Source organism: Hydra viridissima, unplaced genomic scaffold, assembly GCF_058129835.1.
Source record: "Hydra viridissima isolate aposymbiotic clone 2 unplaced genomic scaffold, HvirCarnegie_v1 scaffold_10, whole genome shotgun sequence".
Lineage (NCBI taxonomy): Eukaryota > Metazoa > Cnidaria > Hydrozoa > Anthoathecata > Hydridae > Hydra > Hydra viridissima.
Genome location: NW_028324309.1, coordinates 1774411 through 1802288, shown reverse-complemented (window position 1 = coordinate 1802288; position 27878 = coordinate 1774411). Strand labels below are relative to the sequence as shown.

At 27.4% G+C, this 27878-nt stretch overlaps 3 protein-coding genes and 1 long non-coding RNA gene across 8 annotated transcripts in view; all 4 read left to right on the top strand.

Annotated features, from left to right (window-relative positions):
• The window catches only part of LOC145193180 (piezo-type mechanosensitive ion channel component 1-like), a 73990-nt gene extending 63717 nt beyond the window's left edge, over positions 1-10273 (top strand). For 2 of the 5 annotated variants that reach the window (XM_090065625.1, XM_090065624.1), the window contains 17 exons: positions 691-1001; positions 1721-2233; positions 2409-2484; positions 2565-2623; positions 2810-2871; positions 3324-3474; positions 5318-5359; positions 5577-5635; positions 5743-5850; positions 5937-6095; positions 6280-6427; positions 6547-6732; positions 8242-8358; positions 8538-8707; positions 8819-8953; positions 9108-9386; positions 9474-10273. In XM_090065625.1, coding sequence (XP_089921751.1) covers positions 691-1001; positions 1721-2233; positions 2409-2484; positions 2565-2623; positions 2810-2871; positions 3324-3474; positions 5318-5359; positions 5577-5635; positions 5743-5850; positions 5937-6095; positions 6280-6427; positions 6547-6732; positions 8242-8358; positions 8538-8707; positions 8819-8953; positions 9108-9386; positions 9474-9726 — 2828 coding nt within the window. In that variant the 3' untranslated portion in view covers positions 9727-10273. The remainder of the gene's footprint in view (positions 1-690; positions 1002-1720; positions 2234-2408; positions 2485-2564; positions 2624-2809; positions 2872-3323; positions 3475-5317; positions 5360-5576; positions 5636-5742; positions 5851-5936; positions 6096-6279; positions 6428-6546; positions 6733-8241; positions 8359-8537; positions 8708-8818; positions 8954-9107; positions 9387-9473) is intronic. The other 3 variants (XR_016444650.1, XR_016444649.1, XM_090065626.1) reach the window with 3 other exon arrangements.
• A 592-nt stretch (positions 10274-10865) lies between these two features.
• Positions 10866-13143, top strand: LOC149882571 (uncharacterized). The gene is made up of 2 exons (XR_016456370.1): positions 10866-11834; positions 11981-13143. It is a non-coding gene; the product is annotated as an uncharacterized LOC149882571 (long non-coding RNA).
• Positions 13144-14048: 905 nt separating this feature from the next.
• Positions 14049-22167, top strand: LOC145192914 (uncharacterized). Its single transcript, XM_080070244.2, has 8 exons — positions 14049-15945; positions 16065-17587; positions 17969-18035; positions 19536-19604; positions 19876-19953; positions 20043-20678; positions 20811-20926; positions 21632-22167. The coding sequence occupies exons 1-8, from the start codon at positions 15943-15945 to the stop codon at positions 21690-21692; spliced, it is 2553 nt and encodes an 850-aa protein (XP_079926370.2). The 5' UTR covers positions 14049-15942; the 3' UTR covers positions 21693-22167.
• A 1343-nt stretch (positions 22168-23510) lies between these two features.
• On the top strand, positions 23511-26824 carry LOC145193014 (gamma-aminobutyric acid receptor-associated protein-like 2). The gene is made up of 5 exons (XM_090065395.1): positions 23511-23667; positions 25093-25148; positions 25533-25611; positions 25762-25855; positions 26468-26824. The coding sequence occupies exons 1-5, from the start codon at positions 23634-23636 to the stop codon at positions 26559-26561; spliced, it is 357 nt and encodes a 118-aa protein (XP_089921521.1). The 5' UTR covers positions 23511-23633; the 3' UTR covers positions 26562-26824.
• The last annotated feature ends 1054 nt before the right edge of the window (positions 26825-27878 follow it).

Here is a 27878-nt window from a genome sequence, read left to right as displayed (position 1 = left end):
TAAGAATCAGAATGGTGTAACTTCAGCTCAAATAATAGCGATAAAAACATTACAAGATATGAATATTAATTTAAAGTTAATTTAAACAAGAAAATTAATTAGTTTTCAAACAAAGCCAAATTTTATTAACATTAATTCTCAAGCTTAACAACTAATTTAAAAACTTTTTTAATCATTTTTATCAAAATGATCATAACGGTATTATGCTAAATAAAGCTTTATAATATATATTTTCGGTAGCATTTTGAACCGGAAATCCGGCCGGAACCGAAATCTTAAATATACCCGGAACAGGAACCGGAATTTCGGTTCCGGTCGTAATTTTGGCCGGAAACCGGATCCGAACCGAATTCCGGTCGATCACTAGTATATCACACTAAAATTTTTATTTTTATAGCCATAAATCTTGTAAAAGCTTGTTCTTTGAAATGATACTGCTTACCATTTTTTTGAATTTTTAGAAATGTGATGTGCTATTTCTTAATGAATTTCACATGCTGACATCAAATGTAAAAAAGATTTTGTTAATAATCTAGTTTTCATGCAAATTGATGTCACCGACAAATTCTAGCCACACAGCCGTTTCCTTGCCTATTATACTTTTTGATTACTTATTATTACTTTATTAGGAAACATTTTTTTAAATTATTTTTGTTTATTTATAAACTTTTTGTGTTTCAAACATTTTAGTTGAGCTCATTGAATCTTTGGATGATCAATCAAAAGTATCCCAGCAAACAGACCAGAAACAAGGTGCACCTAATGTTGACAGTAGTAACTCAAATGAAGAAGTATCATCCTTTAAAAAGTCTTTTGTTAATAATTTAATGTTTGCTAAGGAAGTATTGAAGACAAGCATAAAAACCTTAATAAAGGTATTGGATGACTCTTCATATGACTATAGAAGTATCGCAGCACAGTTAGCTTTAGAAAGGAATAATCATTCTAAAAGAATTTCTGTTTGTAAGACTCCTCCAATTGAGCCAAAAAGGCAACAATCAGTGAGTATATGATTTTCTTTTCTTCATAAATAATTATTAACATTAAATGTAAATTTTTTTTTTATCTGTTTATAATCGTTTCCTGTAACTTAATTAAATCATATTCATACAAGTATTCATAAAACCAGGTGCACAATTTGAGGTGCAAGATGTTTTTAAGGTGATAAGATGTTAGATTAAAAGTGATAGAAGCAATCCGCATGATGAACATGAAAACAACTGCAGTTTTTATGTCAGATTGATATTACCATAGCCTTGTGGGATTAAAATTTCAAACATTAAGATTTGATACATGAATTAGTATCCATGTTTTGAATACTCTGTATTATTATCATTATTATTATTATTGTTATTGTTATTATTATTATTTTTATTGTTGTTATTGTTGTTGTTATTTTTATTGTTGTTTATTATTATTGTTTATTATTATCATTATTATTATTGTTATTATTATTATTATTATTATTATTATTATTATTATTATTATTATTATCATTATTATTATTATTATTATTATTATTATTATTATTATTATTTTTATTATTATTATTATTATTATTTTTATTATTATTATTATTATTATTATTATTATTATTATTATTATTATTATTATTATTATTATTATTATTATTACTATTATTAGTATTAGTATTAGTATTAGTATTACTAATTACTAATAATATTAGAATATATATATATATATATATATATATATATAGACTGTTGAAGACTCATCTAGTGGTTCATCACAAAGTAATGAAAATGATAATGATGCTTGGTTACTTTTGGAAGATGATAAAGTTACTGCAAAGCAAGATAGCGATTTCATAGATGTGAGTTTGATGGTGTCGTTATATAATGCCCTAATAGCTAATTCAGATTTGTTATGCTATACTTTAATGATTGTAAACCATATGTATTATGCATCAGTACTGTCGATGCCACTGCCTTTTTTCGTGTTTCTATGGGGAATGCTTTCAATACCTCGTCCTAGCAAACGGTTTTGGATTGTTGTCATCACTTACGTGGAGTTAGTGATTGTTGTCAAATACATCTTCCAGTTTCAATTTCCAAGAATGCAGAATATTAATGAATGCAGTTATTACAACATAAAGGAAGAAAAAAGTCCACTTTGTCCACCACGTATCATAGGAATTGAGAGGAATACATACTCATCAGTTTGTGATCTTTTACTTCTGTTGGGTTTGTTCTTCCACAGATTTGCTTTAAAGGTAATCAGTTTGATTTTCTGTGTATGTCTTTTTGATTTAGAATGCTTTTTTTTTTTTTTTTAATTTATTTATTTATAACTAAACTTAATGTAAAATTTGAACTTATTAATTGTATACCCTTTTACTTTAATCTAATTTTTATATAATTGATTTTTATACTTAATTTTGCACACAGGCTCATGGTTTATGGAGAGAGAAAGCGTTTAGAGATGATGAAGATATGACACCTAGACACAAAGATGAAGCTAGTCGTGAGTGACTATGATATATTTTGTAAATAAGCAAAATCACGATTTGTAAATATAATCGATTGATGGTGTATTTTCTTTTGAAGGTCAGCATGTTGTTTCATCTCTACTCAACAATTCAAATGCAACTGATTCAGACAATGTATGAAAAATTATGTGACGCTTTTATCAATTCGCTTGATTTTTTTAAAGAAGCATCATTAGATTTATAGCTTTTAAACTCTATAACTTTGTTTAAAGTTAAGCAAATGTAAATCAATATTTTGAGCAGTTGTATTTCTTTGTATAGGGAGATTTTTAACTGATACCCAACATTGATTGTTTTTAGATTAAGCAAAAAGGTGATGATAGCTCTTTGGTAAATAAGGCTATACCTCATCAAAAGCCAAGGTAAAGATAATCTTATTGTATTCTTACTTCAGCTTTAAAAAAAGTATTTTAGAAAGTGGCTCAGCAGGTTAATTACAATTTTGTATTTCTTATCTTGTTGGGAACAATTTATATCAATACCTTCAGAATTAAGGTTAATTCTGGAAAAGAATTCCTGAAAATTTTGGCGCTCAAGTGTTTTATATCCAAACCTAAATTACATATTCAAACATAGTTTTTACTAATGTTATGCTTGACTATGTAATTTAGGTTTGACTTTAAAGTGATTTTTAGTTTAAAATCAGTTTTCAATATCTTTAATTTTTTTTCAGTATTGGATTTACTTTTCTAATGTTGTTTTGCAAAGCTCAAATTTTGTTTGAGAGTTTTTTTTTAGGCAATTGTATTTTTAATATAGTGCCGTATTTAAAACAATCAGGTTACATTACTCTTTGTGTAAACTTTTATCATAGTTTAGTTGAGAGTATTAAACAATTCATTCATCGTATGCTTGATCCAGAGATAGGTGCTGGTGGAGTTGACGTATATGCTTGGATGTTCTGCACACAGTTTATCGTGTTTATTGTTATACTTTCAAGTTGGTCTGCATTTTCCTCAAATCAGGTTTTTTCATTTGCCTTTTTTTCTATTAAAAATAATAGGTATATAAGTATGAAGCAACCGCTCACCAATTAGACTCTAACTGCAGATAATGGTAGTATCAGTATTTTTAAGTGTGTTTTTTTGAAAAATGGTTGTCACGTACTTGTAGTTCTATTATATATTCATATTATTATGCCAATTTTTTAATGCTTGATGAGAATTTAATTGCATGATGTTCAAATAGCTCTTGTTTTTAAACCTCTAAATTTATTTTGTTTTTTTGAATTACTACTAACCTGTTGAATCTAACCAGTTTTGCAATTACAATCAAAGTTAAAAAAAAAGTACTAAGAGAGTTGTTGACTTTCTCTTGAACTATAATCAAGATCAAAAGTGATCAATCAAACAGTTCAAAGATGAAGGTTGCAAGAACAATTCTACAAGTAATAAAGTATGCTGATACTGTCAATGTTGAGCATGTAAAGAATTCAAGTATGCAACCATCTGTGCCAACTGCTAAACAACTGAAGAAGATTAAGAGAGAAAAAAGTTTTTTTTAATAGCATTTTAGCTTGAGAGTTATTCTCAAGCTAAATGCTATTAAATATTTAACAGTCATTTAATTCAAAATTTTGGAAACAAAATGGCTTTAACTTGATATTGAAATTAAAATGAAAACAAGGTTTATACTAAACTCTTTAATAGTAAAGAATGTTGTAACAAATAAAATGTCAAACCCATAAAGAAAACATTGTAAATTTTACTTGTTTGGCCTCATGAAGTCTTTTTGTTATATGGTGGTGGTCAAGTTTTCTGAACCATATGTCCTAGCAGAAACAATGAACAACCAGGTTTACCTGTTAGTTTGTGACATTTATAAACAAAATGAAACAAGATCCACAATATGGCTAGGTTGCATTATGCACATATTGTATTGTGCAAAAGTTTAGATGAACAAGAAATGAAATAAAAGAAATGCACCATCTGTACCAATAACCAATAGAATTGATTTCTAGAAATTGTGCAAGCAATAGTACAAACAGCTGAACAAGAAATGTGACAAAATTTGTAGGTTAAAGATTTTTGTGGATAGAGATTTCAAAAAATGCAGCAGAGAAAAGTGGTGTTAATCTATTTAAAGTGTACCCAGTTGATAATGAAGCCTATAGTTTGATAGGCCCACCATGATGTTGTTATTAAGCCTATAGATTTTTATGACACCATCATGGTGGGCCTATCAAACTATAGGCTTTTATGATGGTGTCATAAAAAAACCTAAAGTTATAAGCTAATAAACATTTTTTCAAATATTTTTATTTTTTTTTAATTTTAAATATTGCATAATTATTATTTATTTAATTATTATTGTTTAAATAATTAGATTATGTAAATAAATTTAATTTTTGCAGAAAATAATTTTAATTTATTAAATTATCTAAATAATTTCTAATTTTATTTATCTCTTTGAGTTGCACAATTAAAATTGCATAGTTATAATATAATAGTTATGCATTTTGATCTTCATTTTTGAAATTTTGTTGCATATGTAAAACTTATAGTATGATGCAAACTAAAACTAATGCAAACTAAAACTGATGCAAACTAAATTTTCTTGTGTAAATATTACTATAGTTATTAAATTTGTTTGTCAAAATTTGTTTTTAATTTTAAGGTAATTAAGTAATTTTCTTTTTCTTTCAAAAATAAAGCTTTGTAAATGATAATTTAACATTTGAGCATTTAAAAATTCTACAGCATTGCTTGTGTATATTTGAATTTATTTGCATATGTATTGTATAAATTTGCATACCAATACTGCTTTAGTTTATTTACAAAGATTATTTTTTACCATAATTATTTACAGGATTCCAAATCTAACTTTGCTAAAATCATTGAGGAGAATGTTGTAAGTCCTTGTTTACATTTACATAATTTTTCAAATATAATAAATATTTTTGTATATAAATTCAATTTTCTAAAATTAGAAAAGACTTTTGCACCTTTTACACATTACAGCCATTTTTAGCTTCTTTAAAATTTTCCAAATGTTTTGGTGAAATTCCTCTTAAAAGTTATAAGTGTTATTCAGTTATTTAAAAGAATTTATTTTTTCTGTTTCATAGGTTCCTAAAACTTTTCTTTACATGTTGCTTACTCAGTTTTTGCTGATGCTATTTGACAGGTTATTTTTTTTTTGTTTTGTTCTAAATTCAAATTTATGTTTAGATTTTTCTGTGTTTGTTATTATATTCATTTAAAAATATTTTTATTTTTAGTTTTTGTGTTTAGATATCTCTACATTCGAAAATATGCTTTTGTAAAGTTTATATACTTGGCAGTTTTAGTTTTTCTTTTCCACATCTTCATTTTTGTTGTTGTTCCAGGTCTTACTCAGAGGTGATTATATAGTTCTACTATTTTTTATATTATTTTTTTTTTTGTTTTTTTTTCACATTTTTTAATTAAACAATTTTTGTTTACAGAGCATTTGTTGACAATATCCCTGCTATTTTTATGTACTTATTTCAATGTATTTACTTTGGTCTGTCTGCATATCAAGTTCGTTGTGGTTATCCCACTAGAATACTTGTTAACTTCCTTACAAAAAACTACACAGTCACAAGTGCTATACTGTTCCAAGGGTATTTTTTCTAGATGATTTCATTTTTCATTATTTCCTATTTCAAGAGAATTTTTCATTATTTTCAAGTATGTTTTTCTGAGGATTTTCGTTGCTTTCAAACTCGAATCAAGAGGAAGCTTTTACAAGTTTTTTGCTGTTTTGACAACTTATTTTTAAAAAACTAAGATTAACTGATGTTTTAGGATACAAGCCATTCCGTTTCTTCTTGAGCTAAGAAGTGTGCTGGATTGGGTTTGCACTAAAACTACTTTGACTTTAAACCATTGGTTGAAAATGGAAGATATATATGCTAATACATTTATATTAAAGTGTTGGAGGAACTCAGAAAAGGTGCTATATCATTTTAAATAATATTTGATTTTTTGGCAAAATTTATGATTAATTTATGACTAATTTCTATATTGTTTTTTTTTTTTTTTGTTTATTTTTTTTTCTAATTCATAAATTAGAATTACCCGCATCCACGTGGGATGCACTACTGGACATCAAGCAAATGGTTGATTGGAGGTTTACTGGTTGCATTGTTAATTGTAGTCATCTGGTTTCCTTTACTTTTCATGTCATTTATCAACTCTGCTTATATTTCTAACCCTCCTGTTGAGGCAACGTTTACCTTAACTCTGGGAGGGTATCAGGTAGATTTTTCAGTCCTATACATACATACATGCATACATACATACATACATACATACATACATACATACATACATACATACATACATACATACATACATACATACATACATACATACATACATACATACATACATACATACATCATACACACACTATCGTCCATAATTACTTGAATGACAGATTTTTAAAAAAATGCCTAAATTTTACATTTCTTTTTATTATTTTCTTTTTTGTAATATTGGTAAATCATTGCAATATAAACGTAGAAAGATAATTTAACTAAAGAATGGTATGCTTTCATATTATCTCAAGTGTGTGTTTATAAATCATGATAACTTTCACGGTTTTCAAAACCAATGTTCATGTTGAGGTTATAAGACGCTAATAAACATATGCATTTAATTAATATTTCATATTACATTTCAAAAGGTTAAGTTTTGCCAGTTTGAAGTTCGATAATAATCCTAATCTTGTTATTTTTACAAAAGTTGAAATTTTTAACTAAAAAATGGTAAGAAGACACGAATTATCAGTAGAAACATGATCGGTAATAAGTACATTGTTGTTAGAAAAATATTTAACTGGACTAAATGGAAAAAAAAATCAAAATTTCTAATTCAACAGTATAGAATATTATAAAAAAGAAGGAAGAGAAACTGTATTACCTCTATTGCTACTGAAAACAGAAAAATTGCTACCACTAGTAAAAAGCAAATAGATTTTTAACTAAGACCCAGAAATTACAAGTCATGGTACTTATTATGAACAGTTCCTAAAAAGTCCAATATCTTTGACAACAATAAAGAGGCGATTGATGGAAGCAGGGGTTCGTGGTAGAATAGTCGCAAGGAACCACTTCTTCGGGCCCAAAATAAGAAAAGAAGACTACAGTGGGCAAAACAGCATTAAAAATTGAGTGTTGATGATTGGAAACGTGTTCTTTGGACCGATGAGTAAAAATTCTAAATTTTTGGTTCGAAGAGAAGAGTGTTTGAAGAAGAATAGGTGAACGGATATAGTTGAGGTAGCGTCATGGTGCTGTGTGTTTTGGTGGTAGTAATACTGTTAATATTGTTAAAATAGTTTGAATAATGACGAAAGAAGAGTTTTTGGGTATTTTAAAAAATTATACCATTACTGTAGGAAGATGAATAATTGGAGAACCATTTTTTAAGATAATGACCCAAACCATTCCTCAAACTCTGTAGGATTCATTTAAGAGAATAAGAAAATGATTATATAATTAAAAGAATGATTTGACATCCTCAATCACTTTTCCTTATTTCACTTTTACACGATGAATTAGAAATGTCTAAAATTTAATCCTCAAAAATGAAAAAGATGTGGGAAAAACTTTTAAGTGAGTGACATGAAGTAGACTTTCAATATTCGAAAAACATTAAAATGTAGTGTCATTCGAATAATTATGGACAGTTGTATGTGTTTTTTTGTTTGTTTTTTTTTGTTTTTCTTCTGTTCTTAAAGAAATTCCACCCTTATTATTTTAGCCTCTTTTTAAAGTAACCACTCAGCAACAGTTTTTGCAAACGCTCTCACCAGATGACATTAACACAATTGTAAAGCCGTCTATGCATTCTGATAATCCAGAATGGGATCCTATCAAGGTTATTAATTTTAAGTTCTATATTCTTAATAAATTGTTTGTAAGAATTATTAGTTCATTTAACGTAGGTTGTACAATCTTCGCTAAAGGAACTCGAACCCGTAAATAATCTTTGATTGGTTCTTTGCTTTGTTATACAAGTAGGTATTACGAAATATGTAAACATTTGAAATATTTTAGGTGGAGCATGGATTTCAAGACTATAAGATGACTGGAAATATCATGCGTGTTAAAGTATTAAGCAATTCTAGTTCCATTTGGACAATCAGTCCGCCTTCTAGAGCTTTTCTTATCAATGATCTTGAATCTGACTCAAATATATCTCTCAGGTTTCAATATGTATTCAATAGGTAAGTCATGGCTGTTTTTTTTTACTCAAATTTTCACATAACTTTTATTTGGATATTTGCGATAAGTAATAGTATTGCGAAGCGACTAAAATCCTCCTTTTATTTTTTTAGGGAGCCGGATACTACTCAAGTTGCTTTAGTCCAAGAAACAGTTTACGGTGTCATAATAAAATCTCTGCCACCTGGTGATCCTATTAGAAAAGCAATTTCTAATGTTTTAAAAAGTTATAGTGGTAAAGGAGAAATGTAATGATTTTACAATGAATTCGTTCTTTTTTAATCAATAAAAACTTTATTAGATTTAATAAGAGCTTAAGTATATATAACATATTAAGAGCCCAGAATCTAACAGAATGGTATCGTTTATTAAGTTTTTTTTTTTACCTTTTTTTTGTTCTAGAAAAATACCTCATTTATTTGCAACTTTTGTTCAAGTGCCTGCTCGAGGATCAGTAAAACCTGTAGATTGGTTAGGCGGGGGTAGTTTTGTTAATTGTACAATCATATTAAGACACGGTTCTATCCCAGGCTTAGAAGGAAATGGTTCGCAGGTTGAATGGTGGGAAATTACTCAAGATAATCCTAAACCAATGTTTTCATTTGACACTGGGAATCTGGAGATTATTGTTCTCAATGACTTTGTACCACCGTTACACTTGTCTTTTTTTGCAAGTAAAGGGTAGGTGTTTTTTTTTTATACTAAATAGTCGAAATCTTGTTTTGTTTTTTTTTAAGATTTTTTTAAACGAAATCAAATCTTTTTCAGAATTATTGGTTTGTATGTCGGTTTCGTTTGGTTGATCGGTAAGTTTGTGCGACTTTTCTTTACTTCGATTTCGTATCGTATTATGTTTGATGAAGTACCTAATGTGGATCGCATATTGAAGCTATGCTTAGAAATCTACATGGTCCGAGAGAGCAAAGAACTAAAGTTAGAGGAAGACTTATTTGCCAAGCTTATGTTTTTATACAGATCTCCTGAGACTTTAATAAAATGGACCAAGTACAAAAGACAATAATATGATTTGTAGTATAAGGTATTGTTTGCAAATTTAGTATTAACGCCCTGTTTACTGTTTTGTAAGCGAGTATCGCGTTTAAGGCTTTGATTTCCTTTCTTAAATTGTTTGATATATTTTTTAGTGAGTTTTTTTATCACGTTTCATAATTTGTAATGAGACAGAAAGTTTATAAATTTATTTATACATTTTGAACATGCTTTTTGGACATCTTGTTAATCAAATGCGTAGGCGGTAAGCTTTTTATTTCTTTGATAAAATCTCCTCTTGGAAGTTCATACTCGGGCCGGGAATCCTTAATAACGCCTGGCAGAAGGCAACAAATTTTTTTATCTTTTAGTAGATTCTCTTATGGAAAATCTATTTACTATATTTTTCTTATCAAAAATATTTTAGTCGGAAGCTATAGATATTTGAACGCAAAAAGGACTTGCGTTCTTTGTTTACGTCTTAAATTATATAAATTATAAAAATATGCTTCTTAAATTATAAAAAAGTTTGACTTGTATTTAGTTGTTGTTAAAGATATATTTTCATCGGTCATTCACTAATTTCTATTCTCGATGTCACTGTTCCTGTATTCCTGATTGTTCATATGACCTGCGGTTAAAATTGTTAAACTTTTGTTGTGTGCCTATTTCAAAGTTTCAACACATAATCTTTGTGTAATGGAAAAATATGTTGCTAAGAAATTTTATAATTAGAGTTTCATAAGTTAATATGTTTGTTATACATCGTTTATAGTCTACCAACTATTTCTAAGAATTAAATCCGTTTTCTCAGCTATTAACAATACACATTTCATTCAATATATTTTTTTGAAATTTAAAAATGTACTAAAATCGAAGTAAATAATGAGATGTTTAATAATATAAACAATATTTTATTTAACTGAACATTTTAAAAAATGATAATTACTCTTGTTTACCAGTTCGCTTTGAGTTTAAATCTTGCGAACAGTGTCGGATTAAGTGTGACTCAATTAAAGTTTTTCGCTTGCTATATTTTACTTTTTTTTTTTTTTTTTTTTTAATTTTATTTTATTTTTTTTTTTTTTGTTATTCTTTATTTTTTTTTTGTCTTTTATAACAACAAATTAAATATTCAGTTTGTGGTGAGCGTATTATTTAAGTTTGTGTCAGGTCAGAGCATGCTCTGCTACCGTTACAACAGTAGCCGGTACAACCTGCAATGCTGTACTATAAAAAGCTTTGATGCTACCGTTACATCGATATCTTTTTTGATGCTTTACAAATAAATTATAGTTTTCACTTTGTATCTTAATTTTTCCTTTTAAATGGCGTTCTTCTTTTTCTCCAGACTAAAAAACTTAGCCTTTTCTTTTATATACCCGGGTGCTTTATCTTCCAAATATTACCCAGCATTCTATTTCTGTACATTCAAAAATAATTTCATTTTGAAAGAAAACGTTTTATGAATTGATTTTGGAGGTAATTTATTGCACATAATTATAAACTAATGTAGTCAAGTTAACTTCATCTTCTTGCCGAAAATGGTACAAAACTTCTTTGACAAAAATGCTTTCTGTGTTTTGATAGAGTGCTTTATCTATCATTTGGCCTCATAACGGATATCACAGACTACTTTTATTTAGCCCATCATGTTGCATCTTTCTATTCAATTTTTCCGGTGTTATGATATACAATATTGTACCTAATACACAGTATAAATAGACTGTAATAGACTAGGATGTCATAATGTGATTTGCTTGATTTTGTTTTTTAAAAAAAAAATTTTGCGCATCAATTAAAAGCTTTTTGTCTTAACGTTTTTTGTAAATATTATCTGCTCATACCAAAGTTTTGAAAAAAAATTTTTTTTTTTTCGACATGAACTCTCATTTCATTAAGCACTTGTTTTTACTTTCAATTTGACATTTTTTTTTAGAATTAAAAGATTGTTTAAAAAATCAAATAAACTAGAAATAAAAAGACATTTAAATCAATAGAAATTGCTTGAAACTAAAGTTGAAGTTGTAAAGGAAAAAAAAAATTGTCATTTAAAAATAGGTGTATTTTACAGAAAACACAAAACTTGTGTCAGTTGCGTACTTAAGTGGAAGCACCGTGAAAAGAAGATTTCTTCAGGTAAGCACAATTTCGTCAGAATATTTTTGAGTAAATTTTGTCTATTTAGAGTTTTTTCTGTCTACAACCACCAATCAAATAGAATATTTAGGCTATTTTGTTTTTAATCGTTTTATACTTTTTATTATGGCCTTTAATTTTTATAGTTGAAAGAACAACCTTGCCACAATAAGGTATGGTTATAAAAATGGATCTATTGTAATTTTAATTTAACGCCTTTGATTCTCAATCTAATTTCTATTAATTTTTTTCAATGTTCCAGCCAACTCAAATTAATACTATAAATCTATCGGATTAGAAAACCTATTTTATCGTCTTGTAATTTTTATTTGTTTTGTTTGTTTAAAAATCTATTCATCTCTTTATGTTGTTCTACAATAATTAAAGCATTTAGTGTTTTTGTTGTTGTTGTTGTTGTTGTTGTTTTTGTTGTTGTTAAATAGCCGTAATTTCAACTAAATATTCGATTTTATGTGGCACTCGATAAAACCTAACACGTGGTACAACTTAGTTGTTCACGATATTTTAGTCAATACATTTAAATAAAGGAGTGTATGTGTAGATTTAATTACTTTTACTTTTAAAATTTTTTTCCATTGGTATTTATCGAATATACAATTCCCAAATGATAAGCTAGCTTTGTTACTAAACTCTTAAAAATCTGTTTATGTAATTTAATATTTTTAAAATGTATAATTTGATATCCTGTGCTGAAAAGTATCAGTAAAGAAAACATATGCTAGATGCAAAAGATGGCTAACTGAAGCTTTTTATTTTGAAAGGATTGCCCAGAGAGGTACAAAACAGGGCTAATTTTCTCGAAGGAAAAAAAAAATTCAAGATGAACTAAAAAAAGGTCCGTGGAGAATTGAGAGTTCCACTGAAAATGGAGTTAATGAGGTATGCAATAATAGTTGCGAAAAAGATTCATACCTGTAGCTACGCTTCTTCTATGAGAAAAGTGTACAAAAAGAAAAAGGTGTTGAGTCCACTTTATTGCCTTAGTCTCCGAGGAATTATTAGGTGTACGAATTCGACATTTATTTAGGTTTTTACATAATTAAATTTTACATAAGATGTCAGCATCTTCAAAGAATTTCCGAAATACCACTAACCGATGGAAAACATTTTTTGGAAGTTCGCTTGTAAAAAGTAGTTGAAAGTTGCACTTCATTTTTACAGGATACTTGCAGTGACAAATAAAAAATAGAGGTCTTTGCGTCGTACGTCGTACGATATATCTTGTACGATATATCCTGACATTTTATAATTTGTACCTAATGTTATTATCGTAAATGAAATTATTTACTATTTATCTCTTTTATTTTATAAAGCAACTATTCTAACTTCTACTACTGCTACTATTTTTGTTGTTTTTAATATTACCATTTTTATTTTTACCATTCTTTTTTTTATCATTATTGTTTTTATTATTATCATTATTATTATTGTTATTATTATTATCACCTTACTATTTTCATTATTGTTATTAATATTATTGATATCATCATCATTATTTTTATCATTATTATAATATGCTTATATAAAATCATATTTTATTATAAATATATGCAACTTAGAGTGTAAATGCCACAAATTCCACAAAATCTATTAAGATTAAGTAACCGCAAAAGTTTATTGAAGAAATATGTTTATACACTATGGTGGAGTGGAGTTCTGATCATAATTCTCTACCGCATAGACAAATTTGCGGAAGTTTCAGTAGTTATAGGTTTATTTTTAGAAGTTTTGCGCGTTCATCTCCAACATGGCACTTGCTAGGACTGACTAATATATATTATAACCTACATATTCCTACCTTTTATCCTTTTATTATGCAATAATCTCATTTTTCTCAGTGTTAAATAATAATTTAGTTAGGAGCAGAATTGAAAAATAAAGTAAGAGTGTTTTTATTTTAAGCTGCTCCCGTCCTTGCCTATGAAATATTTGAAATTCGTATTTCACTAAATAAAGACTTGACTGTCTTAGAAAAAGATTTATTTTTGATGTGTAATAAGGTGTATGTTTTGTTATGAGTGTGTATGTATGTGTGTGTGTATATATATATATATATATATATATATATATATATATATATATATATATATATATATATATATATATATACACACATGTATACACATTTATGCATGTATACATGCATGAATACATACATACATACATACATACATACATACATACATACATACATACATACATACATACATACATACATACATACATACATACACCTTTTTACATGTATACCATACCATCATCACATATCATCACTTATCAATATCAAAATGACCATTTGTATTTTTAATGGCATTTGATTTAAAGTAGCTATATATCATGATGAAAAAATTGGAAGGAGGTTTAAGTTTATTTTGTTAGAGCTAAATGTGGAAGTGTGATGAAATCAGTTAAGCAAAGTTTTATTAATTTTGTTTGATAGCTTAGGATAAAAAGAAGATGTAAGATTTCCTTGTAATTTAATGGGGCTGAAGTTTTCTAATTTTTTAAAAGTGAGTTTTAAATTGTTGATTTTAAATACAAAAGGTGAAAAGTGTTTGCAGATAGTTGTTACAATACATTGGGTGTAATTATTCAGTTCCAATTAAAATGGTAAAAGGTTTAAGAAAATCAAAAATATCAATTTATGTAAAGTAAATTTACTTATTACCAATCATCAGCAAAGAAATTGAAATTAATAAATTTGTGTAAGAAAATTGTTTCCAAAGGAAACATTAGTTCAGTTCTTTACCAGCTTTAAAGCAAATAGAGCTTCAGCAATAGCTAGAATCTTAAATTCCAAATTTTTTGTAAGCAATAATTTTGTCTATTTTCATTTAATCACGTTTTTATTAAATATTAATTTCATTTAATGCTGAAAAGATTTCAATAAAATATTTAGTATGAATAGTTTGATTTTGTTTCAATTGCATTTGGTTTATGCAGATTTTATAAAAATGTATAAGTGCTACCAACTTATTAAATCAATAAACAATTTTAAACCAAATTTTTTAAATTTGAAAATTTGAAAATTTTTTATGATCAATCTGATTAAGTAACTTTAACTTTTTTGTAATTTGAAATGAGAAACATAGAGAATAGACAACTCAATAAAATATTCATATTTTGTTCATATGCTGCATATTTTGTTGTTGGCTAGTTATTTAATTTAAGCTGTATGGTGACAATTTGTACATTTTTCAATAAAGAGTCACATTGAGGTTTTTTTTGACTTTTTAAAAACATTTTCAAAAAATAACGTAATTTATTTCAAAGTTAACATAGTTTTTTTGTTTGAAAGAAAAGATTTTCTATCAAGTAAAAAATTTAGAAATTAATGTAACTTGGTACTAGTTCACTATTTTTTTTTATAGCTTTATAATTTTTATAGCAAACATGATTCTATCACCAGGCATGCAAATTCCAGTCCACACAGTTTGAGTGGTTAAAGGATGAATAGAAGAAGATAAAATTAGTTTATTGCCCAAGTTAGTTCAATTGCCAGATTTGAATCAAACTTACCCTCTTCAGACTTAGATGGACAAAGAATTACTTCAGGTTTTTTGTACCTTCAATACAGAACCTGTAACAGCAAATAGAAGCTACTTTAAAGATGATTCTTTTTTTATTTTATTTTAACATCAATTGTACTTAAATTTGCAGCAGTCCATTAATATCGATGCAAAAAAGATACATAGCTTGCAAATAAGCCCACATTTAAAATACTAGTTTTGATGTTTTTTTGTTGTTGTAGTTTTTATTATCATTTTCTAAAATAATTATCAAATTTGTAATATAATTATTTGTTTTTAAATGTTACTGTGGTATGGTAGTAATTAATTTTTTAAATTAATTTGATATCTTCATTGGTTTTTAAATATTTTTGATAACTATTCTTTTTTTTAAAAATAATATGTATATATCTGTGTGTCTGTGATTTTCTTTCTTTTATTTTTGTTGTGGTGTTGTGTGTTTATATTTGTTTATTACTAGCGTGTGTATGGATATGTGTCTAATTTTAAATATATTTAGGTAAATATATGTAAACATAAAATCTGATGTAAAAGTGATGTCATTGAGTCATTGATGAATGGTGAATTTTTTTTCCATTTCAATTTTTTAAATTTATTCTTTTTTTTTCTTTTTTCTTTTTTTTTTCTTAATGAAAACCTAACTTAATCTGTTTTAATTAAATTAAATATTAATTTATAGATGTCTGATGACTTGGTTTTCCCACCAACTGATGCTTTTTCATTCATGCAAGATCTTAGCCAATTACAAGATCATGCTAATGACATAAATCCTGCATTTCCAATGCCTGAACAGTTGAACATACCAGAACTTGTTCCACAGAGAGTGTTATCACCTAGAGATGAGCAATTTCACAGTATCAGTCATTCAAATGCTTCTTCTTACACACCAATTTCTCAACTTATGAAGCAAACCCAACAACTCACTGCACTTGTAGACTCTCCTTCTATATGTTTTCCGGGACAAATGGAAAAGTTTAACTTCATTCCACAGCAGCATCAAACAAATGAAATGCATAATAACTTTGTAAAAGATATTCATAATATTATTAGTAAAGGTTCACCAAATGAACTTATATCATCTTCTATGAAATCAGCATCACAGAAATCTCAGTATTTAGTTTCTGGCTCTCCACATATATCAATACCACCTCATAAAAATATAGATATCTCAAATTTACAATCTAATATGCAGTATAATAAAATAAACACTCCTGTTGATCTTTCAAATTCTTCGAATCTTTTACTGAACATTAATGTAAAGCAGCCTCAGCCTTTAAAACTTTCTTCAGAAGTTCAAATGTCTGCTAAAGCTCCTCTCAAAGGACAAATAGTAAAGACTGCTGACCAGAAGTTGATGTTTGTCACTGAGGTCAATGGAAAGCGTCTTGGCTATCTTATACAACAGTCAAAACCATCGTCTGAATCTCAACAAAGTAATTCCTTGCAACAGTTACAGCTTAGCACAACTTTGAATCAGTTTTCTAACACAATAGATGATGATGTCATACCAGATTTAAAAGCATCATCTGATATAACTAACCAAAAACTTTTGGTTGATAGTATAAAGTCTCCTGCTTTTTTTGATGGATCTCCTGAAGCTTCTAAAAAACATTTTGAAAGTGACATTAGAAAAGAATCAATGGCAAATGTATTTAGAGAAAAATTCCATAGTTTACGTAATCCACCTCATTCTAAGAACCAATATAACAAAAAGTTAGATGAAATTGTCACATCTATTAAAAATCCTAGTACAACTGTTATTGAGCATGTCCCAACAATAAATAGGATTATGGAGGATTTGAATAGAGCAATGGAAGTGCAAGTTGAAAAAGATAGTAATGAAAATACTTATGATGAAGAAGGTCAAGAAATTGAATTTAGTGAAAATGATTTAACCTTTGAAGAAACAATGGAAACAGAGGACAATAATAAAAATGAGGTAGAAAATTTAATTACAACAAGGACTGCAAGCACTGATGATGAAGACTCAGTGCCTTTAGCAAAGTTAAAATCTGAAGAAGATTCACCTGATTTACTGTTAAAAAAAAAAGGAAGGAAACCAGGCTCTAAAAACAATGATTTACTTCCATTATCACAAGTTGCAGCAAAACTAAGGAAGGAAGACGATAATAAAGTAAAAGTAAAGAGAAAAGAAAAAACTAAAGAAAAAAAAAATAAGAAAGATTCAAGAGCACCTGTGAAGTGAGTATCTTTTTATTGTGTAATAAAAAAAAACTTTTATTTCCAACTAAAACAAGTGAATGTTGCCCCTAAATGCATTTTTATATTAAAATTTAAAATAAAAATAGTTATGAAGCTAAGATTTGTTCCAACACCTATGAATCACTTCTTGCCAAAAAATAATTCATAGGTGCAGTTTTGTTTATGGCTTTATTATTTTGAATATGTGTTAAAAACTTTAAAATGTTTTCAAAAGTGAAGTTTAAAAAGTTAGCATTTTTAAAAAAGAAATACAAATTTAATTTTTTTAATGCAGGTTTTAGTACTTGTTTTCAAAAAATCAAATAAAGCATTTAATCAAGTACATTGTTCTCTTAAAAAACAGCTGTTTATATGTATTAGGCCCATTCTTGCTTACCAACTGTTTTTTCGAGAGGTTCAAACTGGAATCAAGAAAGATAATCCGGAGGTTTGTAGGCTTAAACTATATTATATTGTTATGTTATTAAAAGCTTTTAAAAATACAAACTATAACTATAATAATATTACTGTTTCTATTTGTTATATGTAAAGATAAGTTTTTTAGAGATTTGGAAAACTGAATTCACAAATTTTTAAAATTATTATTCTAAAAATGTGTAGAAATGTGGTTTTTTAATCTGTGCCACATTTTTGGGTTAAAATAATGCAATTGTTCTTAAGTAGTCCTTCAATTAACAGTAATAAACCACAAACTTTTGATAAATGCTTCATGAAATGCTGAACCACATTAGTTTTAATTAAATTGGTTTTAATTTGAAGCTATAGAAATAAACTTTATTTGTCTTCTGGCATGTCTCTTATATTTAGTGTATTTTTAGTTTACATACCTTTATTGTCTAAACCCACTTAAGATAATCTTTAAAAATTATAGCTAAATTTAAAAAAAAAAAAAAAAAAAAAAAAGGAGTGTTGTTGATTGACTATATTTGAGAATAATTTAGACTGCAAGATCTTATTCCAAAATAAAATGATTGCAGCTGGATTTATTACGTTAAATAATAACAGTATTAATGTAACAAAAAAATGCTATTGAAGTAGCAATTTAGGACAAAAAAAATTGATCGACCAAAGCCATAACTCTTAATACTTAATTATGGTTTAAAAAAGATTAAAAGATTGAATTATTAAGTACCAAGAGTTAAAGCCTTTTTTTTTTATTATTAAAGTATAATACTGGTTTTAAAAAAACTAAGCAGTTCTTCTATTAGTGATTTAAAGAATGTTTTGTTGTTGCTAAATAATATAATTTAGTTCAAGTTAAAATTGTGCTGCTCAAAACCTTGTTAAATTTTCTCAAAACCTTTCTCAGCTCTGTTATATTTACTATTTACATCTATTTTATCACATTTTGATAAATATGAAGAAAACTGAGTTGATTTTTGAAAAGATGCAATTTTTGTTTAAAATTATCAATACTGTAATACATAAAACAAGATAGTGGTACAGAACTTATGCAAACAATTTATTGTTTCATTGTTCTAAGATTATTTAGTGTGATTGAGGCTTTGTTCTAAAGCTATAACAAGAGATTTAAAAATCTGCTTCAGCCAAAAACTAACCTTTGGCCAGACATTAATAGCCAACACAATAACACTATTTTACACAATATTCTGAGTAGTAAAAGTTATTTCCTAATTGCTTACAGCAAAAGTATATAGAAAATTACTCTTCCCCCTCTTCCCCCACTTCTCCCTCTTCCCCCTTCCCTTCCCAAGACTTGTTTGTGTAACCAGCGCAGTGATATTTTGAAATTAGGCTCCAGTGAGAAAACAGGTGAGTTAGTAACTTTTTATTCAAAAAGCATATATATCTAAATTAATAATTTATCATAATTATTAATTAATCAGTATATTAATATAAATATAATAAAATTTACATTTATTACATAAACTGTTTCATAGTTAATTTGTTTTATTTTTCTTTTTAGCTTGGCTTTGGTGAAGTCTCAAAAATGGTTGCTCAATTGTGGGAGGCAATGGATGAAGATAAGAAAAAGGTCTAAACTGGTCTATGAGTTTGTTTTTTTTTCAGTTGTTTAAAATAATTTTTTATTTTACTTATTTATTTTTGAAGTAATAATTCATTCCATTATACTGTAACAAATTTATTGTTTAATTGCTTTGATCTTGTTTTACAGGTTAAATTATTATAATTATTATAATTATATATAGTTATAACCATATTAAATTATATTACACATTATACAGATTTTATATATATTACATATTGTTTACATATTAAATACACTCTATAATTTTGTTTTACAGGTATACCAAGAAAAGTATAACAAGGAGAAAATAGAGTATGCAGAAAAGCTCAAACAATATAAAGAGTTACTTGCTAAGGTAACGATTTTATTGGGTTAATATCATTTTTTTTTATCAAAACACTTTTTGTTGGTGAAAAAAAAAATAAATAAAAAATTCAATCACAGGAAGGATCAGCTCCAGTGTTTTCTCCATCATCACCTAATGAAGAAGTGTGCAATGATGCCTTAGTTAACTTGCTTAAAAGAAAAGGAAAAAAATCAAACAAAATACCAGGGATGAGAAAGAAATCATGGACTGAATCAGACAGGAATGCAAGCCAATTTATGGAACAAACAAACCTTGATTTAAATAGTGAAGAACTTAATAATGATGAATCAGACACAGATACTGTAGACCCCGATTATGCTGTCGGTGGTAATAAAAGCAAATATAAAATGAGGATAAAAAACAAGCGTTTTGAGCCTCTGAAAGATCCTGGCTCTTCTCCTTCACTACCTTCATCTGACAGCTCTGATGATGATAATGCTGATGATCCTACTATATCTAGGATAAGGCAAAAAGCTGCTGAATTAAAAGAAAAAATAAATAAGGAAAAACTTGCAGTACGAAAACAGCCGAAGTTTAATAAACCTGTTAAAATGGAGGTTGAAACTGTATCAGAAGGACTAGTGAGTAATATTGGTGTCGAAAAAACTTTAAAACAGACCAACCCTATAGAACGTTCTTCTGAACTAAAATCGCCTGTTTTATCCAAACCTGTTTTCAAAATACCAAAAAAATCAACCAATGAAAATGGCGTAGTAAGTTTTTTTTTTTTTTTTTTTTTGCTTTGCTTCGTGTTTTTAAAACTTCGCTTAAATATTTTTATTTGGTGTCATCAATGGCTTCAAAAGCAATTTTAAATTTTTTTTTTTTTTTTTTTTTTTTCGCAGAGTGTTTTGCAGACGCCTCGTCTATGTATACGTGTTGCATGTGGAAATGTTGCTAAGACAACCCGAGAACGTGGTGGTCAATATTGTAGTAACGAATGTCTGGTACTCTACTGCAGGTTCGTTATGATCAGAATTGCATTTGAAACCAACTTAATACTTCGACTTAATACTGTCCTTTATAATTAGCGAACATTCTGTTATTTTTATGATGTTGTTATTTTTAAGATAACTTTTTTTATGTTTTAATTGCTAAATATCTGTGTAATATTTTTATAAATGTCTAAATAATACCCAGCGTGTAAATGTAGTAATACTTCTACTTTAAATGAAGATAGTTAAGGCAGAGAAATTCTACGCGTCTAGGTGATTTTCTTTTTTTTTTTTTTTTTTTTTTTTTTTTAAAGCCTATTTATCGATAATTTAGACACCTATCATGAAACATGATTATTTAACGAATCCATTTTCTTTAATTAAAATTCATGTTACGTGAACCAAGTGTCAAGTTTGTAGTCTACTGAAAGAATGTATCTTAATGTAAATCAGCCCGTACGTTGCGTTTTTTTTCAGTAAAATATTTGCTGTAAGTGCAACCTACATACTAAAAATAAATACTAATTGGTTCGAAATCGTGACAGTAAGTAATAAAAAGGAGAATCTATCTGTTAGAATAGAACAAAATCTACATAAGATTTTGTCCAATCCTAATAGATATTGAATTTTTAAAAATGAAAAAAAAAAAAGAAAAAGAGATTATCGTTATACCTTTTTTCCTATTTACATATTCTTGAGAGTTCCATCATTTGTATTTCTATTGTTTCTAGAGAGGTTTTCGACTCATGGGTGTTAGACAGACAAAACGAAGAGAGTGGAATGGTCACTTAAGCACAACTGTTGGTGTTTACTAATTCTACGAATAACTCTGTGATCTCCAAAAGTGATTGAACGGGACGTGACGAAAGTCGTTGGAAATTTTCAAATCGCTTTCATGTCTGTAGCACTTAATTGTTTTCGGCAACTCTTATGCTTGAAGATTAACAATGATATATTTGACGTTTGCTAAACTTTAACTTCGTCAGACGAGTTCTTTTAACTGACTGAATTTTTTAAGTTAAAAAAACATGCAACTTTATATATAGATTTATAAATTTTTCATTTATAAAAAAATAAGCTTTTCATTTGTTCTCTCGCTCTTCCGATCTCTCGCTTGCTCTTTCGATTTTTAATTTCAAGAAATGCTACCTTCTCTTTTTAAGGGTCAGAGAAGGGTCTAGCTATATAAAAAAAGCTTTTCAGAAAATCTTTTGATAGAGTTATTCTTTTTGTTATTTTTGTTAACAGACAACAGATTTTTGTTACATCAAATATTTTTAATTCAACGTGTACACAGTGCACCAATAAAACTCAAAATGATAAATTTTGTCTTCAAAATGTAGTGAAGTAATTAGGAGTCGGTGTTACAACTGTATTCTTCATTAATTCATATACATTAAGCAAACGAAGTATTATTGAGTGAAACTTTCTAAAAAAAAAAAAAAAGAGTTTTTATTGGTGTATTTTGTTCGCTACATGGGTCCCACATTTAAAATACTCACCCAATAAAATTGTATTTTACGGCAAAAGCATGTTGATCTCGAAATACGTATTTTTCGAACTCGCAGTAATTTAAACAGCTTACATTTTTTAGGATAGGAATTAACGAAGTGAAAGAATACATAGCGAATTTAAGTAACGAAGTTAACTTGTGATATCGAATATTTAACTTTTGATGGTGTTATTTTGTTAATATTTCGACTGAGGTGTAGTAATAGCTCTAAGTTTCCGCTATTACATGCTAGGCTGAATTTTACAACTGTTTTAATCTTTTCTGTTAAAAATTGATACTTTTGGGAGTTCGGCCTCTTAGGTTTTTAGCACTAACTTGCATCACAATTTTATTGCATCACAATATTTAAAGTTTATGTAAAACAAGATAATTTTAATAGGATTAACTATTTCAAAGTGAAATTAAAAATTCTCCCAAATGCAACTATCTTCTTTTATAGATTAATCATCAAATAAATGATCTTCTATGGCCTCGGTAATAAGATCAGAATTGACACCGTATTCTCAACAACATAGAAAGTAGTTCTTTAGGAAGATCCAACAAATACAAGACTTCCAAAGGATATATCTGTATTATGTTATCAGATTCAGAAATCAGATGTTCTGAAGATAGCTGTTAGCTGGGATGCTCTTTTTTAAAGAGTTCTTATAAAATAAATTACTTTGAAGCGGTCTTAAAGAAGATACGTTATTAGAATGAATTTTCGATGCATTAAGTTTTTTTTTAAAAAGGTGGTTTCTTTAGAGAGTTCATTAAACATAAAACCATGAATAAAGTAGTTTTAGTTCCAAATGAGAGACAATTTGTAATTGACTATTTGATTCGAAGAAGAAGAATATGACTAACTCTTAATACCATTCTCTTATATGCCTTATACTGTAAAATCGTAATTATATTATGACAGTTGTATGTATATATATTACTTTATATATAAGAGTGTGGTATCAAAAATTTCTTTTAAACTCGCATGAATTATTTACAAAAAATGTTATTAACAAACTTTATATTGCTGTAACACCTATCAAGACAATACATAAATCACAAGCGGCGACTTGAGTTTTATTGCGTCCTTTTTTTAAAGATATATAGATTGCAATGCATCTTGGGAAGAAAACAACTAGTTGCGTCATACTAACAGTTTTTCTATAATTTAATGATTCAGAGCCAGAAAGCACTCGGAGTTTAAAGAACGAAAAGCTGTCTCTTCCCATAACTGTGAAATGAAGTGGGCATTTAAAGAAGAACATTCTTTAGGTACGATTTAAAAAGTTCGAGTTTTAATATATTTTATTTGTTATTTGAGAAGTTATAAGCTTTCTTTATATTTATGAATATACATTTAAATATCTATACAGGCTTCCTCTATATATCTATCCCTCAAGAGTTAAAATTTATTAAATTACTAAATCGGAATTGTTTAGGAAAGCTAAAAAATGGTTTTTAATCATATAAAATATTGATTTGATACATATTTAGATTGGTTATTAAGTTGTCTTCAAAGCAAAGCTTTGAATTTTCCCTAGCGGTCAAACATTGTTAGAAATAGTATACAGCTAATAACTCATTTCCTGACTACAATGCATAGAAAAAATATATATAAAGACTATACCAAAAAACATATACAAAGACTATACAAAAAAACTACAAATGACTAGTTTAAAAAATTTTTGAATTAGTCCTTTTCATCATGTATTGATAATTCCCTTCTACTTTTGACAATATACAAGCAAAAAATTGTTGTTTCCAGGCACTATCAAGGTGCTTAAAAAGTTTAACATTAAAGACTACTGAAGTTTTCTAGTAGAAAATTGTGGGTCTTCTCCAGTAATTTTCATAAATTCATATATACGCACAAACACACACACATTTTGGAGAAATCTGAATACATAATGCAATGGTAAAAGCTTCAAGATATAAATCTGACAGTTGAGGTCACCTTTAAAAATGGCTCTTTTGTATTTTATAGGCTTTCCAGACTCAATCCTAATTAATATTCAAGAAATGACTTTTGTATTTATGAACTTCCTTCTCCAACTTAATGATTTCACTCAATAGAGGGACAGTAACTTTTATTATAAATAATAAAATCGTCTTTTATTTTTTTAAACTCTCAATTTAAAAAACATTTTGTTATATATAATTATTAGTTGTTGATTTTTTTATATATATATATATATATATTCTTTATTAACAAAACTATTAATGTTGTATTATAGTAAAAGTCTAATTTTATATATAAATATATTTCTATATAGAATTTATTCTTACAGTGAAAAGGTTTCTTTATCTATATAAACAAATATCTAAATTTAACTCTATATTCTGTAGGAAAATGTTTTGTTTTATTAATACCACTGTGCTTTGTTTTTTATGTTATGTTTTTATCTGGTAAGTTATAGTTGTGGATCTCTATTATAAAAAACAATAGTTCCATGTTTGCAAATCAAATAGTGAGATTGAGAAATATAAGAATAAAAATTTTGTAAAAAAAGTAAGAAATGTTTTTTTAAAAAATTAGCTTCACTATTTTGTTTATGTTTTACATTATTACTTTTATGATAACAATAATTGTTGCTGTTATCATGATTGTTACTAATATTTATATCTATAATAAATTTATTTTTATTTTTTTAAATAGTTTAAATGCTAAATATAGGTTATTCTGTTACTTTTGTTTAGAGAGTAGATGTCAGGAATCAACAAAAATAAGAAGCAAGTATCCTGATCGAATTCCTGTAAGTTTTATGGGTCAGAATATTTTTATGATCTAATTAAAATGTATCTTTGACTACGTGTTATTACCTTTGGGCAATGCTTCAGTTTAATCAAAGTAATAGTTTTAGTTCAGTTTTATCAAAGTGATAATTGCAAGTACTAATTGATGAACCAATCTGAATTACAGGAATAATTTTTTAAGTAGATTTTTCTCTAGGAAATCTGTTGTTAAAAAAAGCCATAAGAATCTTTAAACTTTGAAATGTTTTTACACTGCATTTTATATATAAATAATGCCTTTTTTTCTTGCTGGAAATACACTGTTCTATGTTTTTTAAGTTGTATAATATCTAATATTTTTATATATTTATAACGAAAAAAAATTGTTTTCTTGCTGAGTTCAGGTTGTAGTTGAAAAAGCGCCTCGTTCAACAATTCAAGATATTGATAAAAGAAAATTTCTTGTACCGTCAGATTTAACAGGTGATTTTTTTTACTGAAAAAAGCAAAAGTTTTGTAATTATTTAAGACTTTCTTAGTATTGAAGTTAACTGTTTATTTGCAATTTAAGTTTGTTTTTTTTTTGTTTTTTTTTTTTGTTTTTTTTTGTTATATGTAAAAGTTTGTTTTTAGTGGCACAATTCATGTATATCATTCGCAAACGCATTCAGTTAGCTCCAGAGAAGGCAATGTTCCTTTTTGTCAATAAGGTCTTGCCAGCTACTAGGTATATGTTTACATAAAAAGTTTCAATCCCTTAGTTTTAAATAATGATTGATCTAAAGAGTATATGGCAGGGGATAGGATTTGTATGATACGTAATTTGATTAGTAAAGTAACATGTTGTAGTAATGGCAAAAAAATTAATGTTTGCACCATTCTTATTCTTAACTAAACAAAGTCTAACTAAGACTTAACAAACATGATTTTAATTGCAAACTTATTACTCTATCATCTATATATCTTGCTCTATCAAGGCAAAATCTTTTAAAATATTTTTTGCTCTCTTACTAAACAATACAAATAGTATGGATGAAAGCTGCATATTGAGTATTCAAAGCATTTATTGATTGCACAGTTTGTGCAAATATATTTTTTCCTGCTTTATTTTTATAATTTGCAGTTTGTAAACATTTTGCCTGTTTTTTTAGTAAGATTTACCAAATAAAAAATGAATATTTAAATAGTATTAAATAATCTAAGCATTGTGACATTTATTGATACTTGAAATGTGATTTTTTTTCACCCAATTATTAACTATAACATTAAAGCTGTTTGCTTTTTTAATCGACCTGTGATGATAATAGAATTTTTTTACGTTTTTCTTTTTGTAACTTAGTGCAACGATGGGGGCGATTTATGAAGAGCACAAGGATGAGGACGGATTCCTTTACATCGCTTATAGTGGTGAAAACACTTTTGGTTTCATTTGACAGTTTTTTTCTTTTTGCGTACTTTCTTTATGTCTCGTAAAACACGCGTTGTAAATATTAGGTATGAAATATGGTAGTTTTATTGACTTCGTTAAATGTTATGAATTTAAAGAGCAATACTGCCGAACATTGTTTAAACTGGGTTTTTTTTATGTTAATTAATATTCTTTGTATTTAATTTTTCATTAATTTAGTCTTCTTAGTTCTTCCAAATGTAACAAATTAAAGATAATTGTAAATAAAAAGTATACTTTATGTTATTAGCTGCGTCTTTTTCTTCATAGCACAATTATCTGCGTAACTTAGAGATGAAAATTCCAGACCCATCGATAATGAACAAAAAAAAAGCAATTTTTTTTTATGTGAACAAATTTATTTCTAAAAAATGCCGTCAACTGAAATGGATTTTAAAATGTTCGAATAATTATCAATTATAATTTGAAAGCAATTCTTATCGAAGACATTTTAATAAATTTTAATAAATTATGCTCGCACTCAAATTGTTTGAGTGGTTGCTTTTTTCCGTTCAAAGAGTTTGTTGAACTCAATCAGAGTCGTATCTAGACACGATGGGGGGCCCTGGTAAGAAGGGCAACTGGGACCCTATATACGTAACATCCCACTTTCAATTTACACAAATCAGAGTCCTTTAAAAGTATTATAATATGAACAGCAGTTTATTATTCTATTATTTACAAGTTCTGTCTTTTACAGCAAAATGTTTCAAGAAACGTAAATAATTTTTTTTTAAATCACTGTTTATTTGTCTAGAACATGTCTCAATTATTTACAATGCTGTACACAAAAAACTTACATAGCCTTAGCTAACTTTCAATTCCACTCCCTTGATGGGTTTTTTTAACAACTTAAAAAAAAGAACAGTTTAAATGGAAAAAGAAACCTACACCATTTACAAACATATAAATGTGGATATAATATTATACATGCAAAATGTTATGTTATGTAACCATATGTTGTGATTATCAAGCTTTGCAAAGCATTTAGCACTAAAGAAAATAACTGTTTTAACAACAAATTTTTAAAAAAGGCACATCAGGACCATGTTGTTGCATTTAAACAATCAATATAAACAAACAATGAGTTCTAAAATAAACCTAAACAACATAATCAACAACTGTGAGCGCAGTTGATTTTTCTCACCAGTTCTACATAAGTTTCCGAACTTTAGCATGGACAAATGCAGCTATTAGATCTTCCGTGTCCTGCAGATATTTCTTTCGATTGAAATCAGAGTCAGTCCTATGAGCCTCTCTTGTACATGATTTCAGGTATGGCTTTGTCAGTTTTCAAGGAGAG

Coding starts and splice junctions, on each gene's coding strand:
- LOC145192914 (XM_080070244.2), top strand. Junction 17,588..17,968: donor GATTCAAGAGCACCTGTGAA/GTGAGTATCTTT, acceptor TATATGTATTAG/GCCCATTCTTGCTTACCAAC. Junction 19,605..19,875: donor TGGATGAAGATAAGAAAAAG/GTCTAAACTGGT, acceptor TTTGTTTTACAG/GTATACCAAGAAAAGTATAA.
- LOC145193014 (XM_090065395.1), top strand. CDS start 23,634: ATGAAGTGGGCATTTAAAGAAGAACATTCTTTAG. Junction 25,149..25,532: donor AGTATCCTGATCGAATTCCT/GTAAGTTTTATG, acceptor TGCTGAGTTCAG/GTTGTAGTTGAAAAAGCGCC. Junction 25,612..25,761: donor TGTACCGTCAGATTTAACAG/GTGATTTTTTTT, acceptor GTTTGTTTTTAG/TGGCACAATTCATGTATATC.